Source organism: Ruditapes philippinarum, unplaced genomic scaffold (genome assembly GCF_026571515.1).
Source record: "Ruditapes philippinarum isolate M1 unplaced genomic scaffold, ASM2657151v2 ctg4440_1_1_1_1, whole genome shotgun sequence".
In the NCBI taxonomy this organism is placed as follows: domain Eukaryota; kingdom Metazoa; phylum Mollusca; class Bivalvia; order Venerida; family Veneridae; genus Ruditapes; species Ruditapes philippinarum.
Genome location: NW_026859403.1, coordinates 34710 through 43441, shown reverse-complemented (window position 1 = coordinate 43441; position 8732 = coordinate 34710). Strand labels below are relative to the sequence as shown.

Here is an 8732-nt window from a genome sequence, read left to right as displayed (position 1 = left end):
AAACAAATCAGGTTGAATAATACGGAATGGGCCATTAAAAACACGCAAATATTCATTCTCACGCAAAAGTCCCCACCTCTTTAAAGAAAGGTCGGTCTTCTCTGTAGGATTACCGTAGAAAACGATTATGGAATTTACATTATTGCTTGAATTGCAATGAGCTTGGCATGTCTGACTTGATTATGTTTTGTATGCATGGTCATTTGTTTGTGTTCTTTTTTATCGATTCCGCTGTGCAATATTCTAGTTCTCTGATTTACAACTATTCATTTCTCAATATTTCTCCATATTCTTCCTTTAAATGAAGGGGATTATTAAGCATGCTGAGCAAAAGTATTAACATTAAATGCTGAAAGTCAATAGTTTAAATCCCCATTAAGCGAACAAGACATGTCAATTAGGAGCTTAAATCAAGTATGTATTGACTGGAGCATCTAATGTTCTGGTTATCAAACAGTTTTATTTTTTATATCTTTGGAATGCATATCGGATTAAATTGTTTTTAATATAATTGTTTAAACTGATAAAAATGGTAAAATAATGCATTTTCTGGCTTACATTGCAATTTTGACTATTACTGTATTTCGCATTTCTATTGTGAGATAAATATTATAACAATATATCTCTGTATTTCGTATGATATGCTAAAATATTAATCATAGAATTGTGCCAAAACATTATCGCAATGTAAAACTTGTAGGAGTACGTATATACGTGATCCTCTTTCAACACTGTGTATTTATTCTGCTGCCTTGAATACCGCCTGTTAACAGATATTTGAGCATTTGCTGAACAGATTCCCTCTATTGGATTTACCGTAACGCGCATCATTGTACTGTTTGATCTGAATGGAATAAATAACTCAGCGCTATAAAATATCTAAATATTGTATCGACTGTTCAAGAATTGAAATAATTTTGGATATAATTGTTTATGTTATGAGCATATATACAAGAAATATATTGGATTTAAGATTAAATTATTGTCAACTATAATATAAAGATATCAATGGTGTTATAGAAATTCATATTATTTATAATTACATGTGCATTCTAAGGATGGCAATGTGATTAATACAAAAACAACTACTCAAGTATGTGCATATAAGATGTCAGAAGAGTATAAAATTGGAAGGAACTCTACGCAAGCTTCTGACGAAGCATTTCAAATTTCGGAATATGTACAAGTGTTAATAATTGTTATGTATTCTGTTGTAACAATTATAGCTGTAGGTGGCAACAGTATAGTTTGTTATCTAGTGTATGCTTACAAACGTATGCATACCGTGCCGAACTACTTCATAGTTAACCTTGCTATCAGTGATATCATTATGGCCTTATTTTGCATTCCATTTACGTTTATTGCCAATCTTATTCTCAACTACTGGCCATTTGGGGAGACAATGTGCCCAATTGTTCTTTATATACAGGTTGTTGCAGTGTTTTTGAGTTCCTATACCCTTGTCGCCATGAGCATTGATAGATATATTGTAATTGTTCATCCATTTAAACCCAGAATCACGCAAAAACAAACTGCTTTAACTATAATTGGAATATGGATTATTTCGTTTGCAATTCCGTTACCAACGTTTTTAAAATCACGTGTAATATATCATTCAAATACAAGTGGACAATGCTTAGAAACTTGGGAAAATAACACTGGACAATACACATATGGGTTGTCACTTATGATTTTACATTATTTTGGACCATTGACACTTTTATTGTTTTCTTATTCTAAAATTGGATACAACATATGGATAAAAAATATTCAAGGTGCAGATAGAAATAAAAGGAAACTTCAATTAGCTACTGCTAAGAAAAAGGTAAGAAAGATGTATTAGTATAAGTGCTTTTTCACTCAGTCGTAATTTGGCAAATATACGAAGTTTAGAAGCACAAGCATGTGTTATAAATTGACTTTATATTGTTATATGTATTGTATTTTAATGAAATGTGTGCTTCATATTTTATTTTTTATTTAACCGAAAACAAATCATGTGCCGATTTTTCTATAAAAAATATGTTAAAATCCAATAAGGTTATTTTACAACTGTTTTTACTTATTTATTCTGAAGACAGTCTTCTACCATTGATGTAAATACTAACTGATTACTAACCAAAACCAAAGGAAAGCCATCCTATTTAAATATTATTTATGTATTGGAAGAGGGAAGAGGTGTGTAATAAAACAAAAATATGATTGTAAGTGATTATTTCTTATAACTGACAATGTAAAGTGACAAATAAACTCATTGACCTTCTGCTTCAGAATATGTCCACAATAAAAATATGATTAAAATTGTAATTAGTAATTGTAATATAGATAGTGAATATGTCTCAATAAAAAAGCGGCGAATCATAAAAACAGTTGTTTTGTTACTGTAATGTGTTTTTGTGGGGATTGAACAAAGGTAAAATAGAGATTCTCGCAACTACATGCTATAATATCAAGTTCCTACAATCTTTTATTTATATATTCCTCCATGTACAAAATGACTAAAGGGCTTTAAAAATCATTTCAAATGCTATGATCACTTATCTATTCAATAATTATGAATAAATGTACGCATTCTTTCATGATCTTTTCATAGAATTCCGAATGAACAACACAATTGATAGGCGTCTTGTTTATGCGGCGGCTACAAACAAAGGTATTTGAGGATGAAAACAATTGAAAATATGTTAATCTATAAAATTTAACATTTCACATTTATTTTTAATTGATAAGAGACAGCAATCTGTCACAGGGTTCAATAAACATGTCAGTAAAAAAACTAGAATAAAACATAGCAAGAAGTATACCTAGTTGTTTAATTATTTCATAACGTGTTTAAGCCATGTGTTTGTCAGCGCTATAGTATAGCAAATAAACTTTTCTTATGAAGTAATCGACCGATTAAGTATTATAACATTGATGGTATGTAAAACAAACATTTACTTATTAATCGTATTTAAGGTTTTCCCTAACATCAAAGGTTAACAAATGTATTTTAATAATAAACTTAATCAAAACACATTATTATTGAAAATAATATTGAATTAAAGAGTTGAACCAGTTGAAAATGTTATAATTAACTGAAACTTTGAAAAGTAACCATAATGAGCCTTTACTATTAAACAAATAAAACTAAACAGTAGCAATGCAAGTTGTACTAACAAGATTAAAAATCTTATAATTCAAGATGACTGCCACTAAGAAACAAGAATATAAATTAATCTTAGTTACTTTTGTACAAAAATGCTAAAATTACAGAAAAATGTTTCAGTGAATTAAGATAATCTCTAAGGTTCATTTACAACCCAAAGTGTCTAAATAGATTCAACAATTAATTAATTAATCCTAAAGTGCTTTAGAGATGTTAATTCTTCCAAAATTACCAGCAGAATGTCAAAATTTCCTGAGATGCCTGGTTACATGAACTTTGAATCACAGACTTACATTACATAAACATACAGGTGGCACTGTATGTAACATTTCTTCTGATTGGCCTTCAAAGTACAGCCAACCAGAACTAACTAAACAAATGTATAAAGCATGTAATTTGTTTACATAACTATTCCAAAAATAGATAGTGATCCATGAAAAAGTTTATTAAACAACAATAACTTTGTTTACAAAAGATGATGGCAATGATTTAGTATTGCAAAGTAATCAAAATAATCATAATTATAACTACTTATGAAAAACTAAACATAATTATATAGAATGTAAATGCAAAATCAACAACTAATGTATGTCAATATGTTTTATTACCACTTTGAGTAAAAGAAGAACAATTCTGATTATCACTGAAGTATTTTGCCCAATAAAATTACTCAACACAATCATATTCCACATCTAACTAGTGAATGATAAAAATGAAATGCACATAAAACAATACATATTCAATACCCTTACGTTTGAAGATGAACTGAAATTTTTGCTAAAGGTTAAGCCCTTATTTCTTGGAAAATATTCATGAAGCTTATATATACGTCATGCTCCTTGAGTAACATTATGCAATACACTGCAACGATTATAGAACCTGATGTATAGAACATGATGTATTTAGAATCCAGCACGTCACCTTAGAAGAGATCAGCGGTAAATTGTTCGGTAGTTTACACATTTTAGCCTGCTTAATGAAATCACTACTGAAAAAGGAAAATATAGAAATATCTAGTTGAATCAATCAAATATACAATTGCCAAAATTTTTAATATACCTGCAAAAACAAAACTAAACTGCATTTGTCACAAATGTTTGCGATGCCGACTTTCATGATAATTGAAATTCATGAGATAAAACAATCTTCTGAGAAATAACAATGTCTCGAGTTTAGGTATATGAGTTATATAAATAAGTTTTTTTTTCAATTTTTAATCTAGTGTTATTATGACCAACTTGTATGGCGTAAATATTGTAACAGAGAGTGATTATTGAGGTTGATTTACTCAAGCTAAACTATAATAATAATAATATTTTTAATAATATTGTCAAACATAGATGTATTCGCTATTCTTGTTTCTTTTTTTTAAATTGGTTCTATCATCTATTAAATGTGCCAAATCGTTTTATTATTGATTGACTCTGGCTTTGTAATTGACGTCAGAAATATTTTATTGTTACACATGTTTTTATTCAAAATATATCTTTTGTTTCTGGTAACATAAATTTTTATTTACTTTGTCTCAATTAATTTAATTTCGATATGTTTATACCATTTGTGTAAACGTACCTTCTGGTGTGCTGGAGTATGGTCTTGTTGCTGGAACATTAATACCATCTGGTATATTATTAGAAACATTTGTACACTGTCTTTGGTATCATAAAAATGTTTGCGTTGGACTTAGATAAACTTTTATCATACCATCATGACTAAAGTGTAACTATAACATTGTTTCACTTTATTTGTTTCAGATGATAAAGATGATGGTCACCGTAGTGATATTTTACGCCCTGTGTTGGTTACCACTTCATACAATAACACTTGTCGGTGATCATAACCCGAAGATCTACAACAATAAATATATACCGATATTATGGTTGTGTTTCCATTGGCTCTCGATGAGCAACAGTTGTTACAATCCAATCATTTATCTTTGGATGAGTCCTAAATTTAGAACTGGACTGCGTTTGGCTTTAAACAGTTGTTTTCAGAGGAAACAGACGACATCAGCGTCAGATGAAGAAATCTATCAAAAGATACATATGATATTTCCGCGTTTGCGATACGAGCTTCAAATGGAGGAAAGTATGAAAAATAATAACCGAACACCTAGACCTAAAAACAACTTTGAAGATTTGATGTCAGAGGAATACATGCTTCCAAACAGGAGTATCCATAGTGACACGTGATGCTGTAAAGATGTTCTTATAAACTTAAGAGATTCCTTTGTACGAAAATGTATTTAGAATAACAATCATAATATTTAAATTACATTACCAATCATTTTATGAAATATCGAAAAGACCATACGATACAAACTCATAATTTTCAATGATTTTTTAACTTGAGCATACTGAACAATTTATCTGAAATAAAAATTAATTGAATTTCTAAAAACGTTGCTCTATAACTTCCAGTAATAATTTGTATGCCCGTTCTATCTTGATAGTGCGCAGCAAACTCATGTGAATGTCGGATCTGAGCTAAAGAGATCTCTGAATAAAGTTTAAGCATGTAAAATATACCGGAACATTAAAAAATTATATTTAATTACTTTCTTTTTATCCTTTTTCAATAGCGTTGTTTACATGATATGAAAACCAAAAAATAAATTTGCTCGAAATATTTTCATGGAAAATAAACTTTCCATAACGCACGCACGCACGCTGGCACTCACATAGCTCCACATACATGCGTGCACGCGCGCGCGTGCTTGTATCCACACACGTAAATAAGTCTTATAACCAGATTATGATTTCGTAATTCTAATTTCGAAATTTACCTACCCCCGTGCCGTTGATTTATTACTTTATAGTTTGAACTACAGGCAAAGTATTAGAAGACAAAGTAGGAAACATTTGATAGAGGTTTATTAAAAGCTTTTTTTTTTAGATTTCGGATTCCAGATTTTGAAGATTATGTCTAAAAAACATCTCCATTTCAGACAGTAGTGTACTGATATTACCTAAACTGACATGAAAGAAAAACAGAAATAAGGTTGTTGTTCTACTTGTAGACGCCTGTTTGCATTATAAGTAATCTGATATGCAGTTTTTTTGCAAACAACTTTATCATTAAGTATCAGGTGAATTAAATTCTTTACAGAAAAAAATGTAGCCAATGTGTTATTCTATTACGTTATCAGACTATCGTGTACCTCTCAGTTTCCGATCATTTGTGCATAATTCCCAACCATACGTCAATTATTGCAAGAAAAGCCGTTATTCAGTTTTTTGGTATCTGGCATGTAGTTTCTATTGGAAATACAAACATTATCAAAATAAAACTATGGTAGCAGTTGCAGTAATTTATGTTGTTCTTGTGATTGTTTTAGAACATTAATGCTCGTATAATTAATAACACTTAAAAATGGTGTAAAACGGGTCAGGGAAATGTATATAAATGTATTAAGAAGGCGTAAACATTTTATTTAAAGGCGACAGAATGTTACTTATTAACCCATACTGTTATTGGACAAGTGAACAAGATTTTAATAAACCCGATCAAGCTGGGTACTCACACAAACACACACATCCCCGCCTCTAAATAAACGAAAATAGTGTTACATATGCTCTAGAAAAGCATTCCCTATTATTTTATTTAAAATTTAATGTTATTATAATCATATCTCAGCATAATCATTTAATATGTTATTTACAATGGAGGTGCAATAAATTCAAGCAGTATGTATAGTATTTAAATCAACTCAAATTTTATGCAAAACGTCTATTAGATTATAAAGTACGCAAATGTTCAAACAAAAAAATATATCAAAATTCCATTGTTTTAAATATCATGACTCCTTTCTTACGCATTTTAAAAATATTGTGTATACGTTCATATTTTTGTGTTGAGATGAAAACACTTGAAATATTTTAATGTATGAAGTAGGGAACAAGTCATTACAGATATTGATTTATCCTATGGCCCGATCATTGCAAAGAAATCTGTCTCGGATCCAAGACTTTTAATTTTTGAAAACTAATTAAAATATCTCTCTTACTACAATGTTTATTGTGATGTAAAATGGATTTTTATTACGATTTATTGCATTTTGAAACCTAAAACAATTTTTTTCATCGGTGTGTACACGATGGCTAATTATCTAAGATTCTTTTTTATCAAAGATAATGCCGTTGAAATGTGTTGAAATAAATTATTTCCTGCACTTTTTTTGTCTCTTAATATGCAACGGAATCATTGAGCTTTTATCAATATTTTTGCAAAATAACCTGTATTTCCTAAGATAAACAATTATAAACAAGAAGAAAAAAGGGTGAATCCTGCCTTGTTTTGCATTTGGTAAATTGAAGATATCTTGTTCTTTTCTGACTGGCATTTCGCCAACAATCTTACGAATCGAAATTGAAATGTAAAAAATTGTATAACTTTGATATTTTTAAGGAGGTTATTCGAGTGTATGAAAAAACAACACTTGCACCTCTTTGTTGAAGGGTATACATATGAAATATTGGGTGTTATGCAACGAGGGGTATAACCGCTGAAAAAAAACAGTGTTTTTTGCACGGGTAATGGAATACCAATACAACGTTGATTATGTTGTTTTTTTTTTTCAAAATAATGGTCCTAAGGTGGTTTTATTGGTATTCACAGGTTTGCACATTATGCTCTTGTATCTTAGCTTACTTTTTACAAGACGAAGCCAATTTTACGCCCTTTCATAACATGCGACCTCCTATATGTAACGCTGACATTTTTCTTTTCCAGGGAGCTTAAATTGTGAACATACACGATATATCTTTTGTTAATTTTGAGAATGGTTGCCGCTTTACGGTATCAAATTATGTAGATGATCTGGTCAAAGTTACCGGCAAAAGTCTGGTACATTATTTAAGGACATTTATTCATGATACTACATGAAGTATGAGGTTCTTCTGGTCCCGTGTTCACAAAGATTTAAGGATCAGGATCAAGATCAGGACCAAACTTAAAAACTCTTATATTCTTTATTATTTATCCTCATAGATTAAATATCTAATATCTATTTGATAAAACTAGACTTGCAATAGCAAGTTTTTGAAATTTTAGAATAAATTCATTGTTATTTTTGCAAGAAACAGGCATTTTACAGTTGATCCAAATAATGATCCTGATCCTAAAATTGATCTTTCTTTTGATCCGAAAAAATTTGTATTTGCTTTGCTATTTCTTGATTTCATCCCAAAATTGATTGGTTTCTTTGCAAATCAGCATTTTTTTTACATTTTGAATATTTACGATTTAATTCAAGCAAAACACGATTAATTTTAATAACATAAAACAAGGAAATTAAATCAGGATCACTTGATCCTGATCTTTTCTTAGTGAACACTGGGCCTGGAAATGAAAATTATCAAGCCATCATCGGACGTTATTGAACGTCAGGGAATGTGAAAAGTACTATACATGAGCGTTTACGTTAACATATGCTTAGATTTCTTAGAATCCATCAGTTCATGGTCTAACATTGATGACTACCTCCGCCTGAAACGTGTTTGATATATTCGATGCAAGCACTGATTTACTAACTTGGCAATTTAAGTTTTCGGGTCTAAATCTAATTTAAATATTATATTTATCC

General features: G+C 29.9%; 1 protein-coding gene across 1 annotated transcript; it reads left to right on the top strand.

Moving 5' to 3' along the window:
* The first annotated feature begins 676 nt into the window (after positions 1-676).
* LOC132756370 (RYamide receptor-like) lies at positions 677-7572 on the top strand. Its single transcript, XM_060747429.1, has 2 exons — positions 677-1825; positions 4903-7572. Exons 1-2 carry the CDS (start codon positions 1109-1111, stop codon positions 5338-5340), a joined length of 1155 nt encoding a protein of 384 aa, XP_060603412.1. The 5' UTR covers positions 677-1108; the 3' UTR covers positions 5341-7572.
* Positions 7573-8732: the final 1160 nt, after the last annotated feature.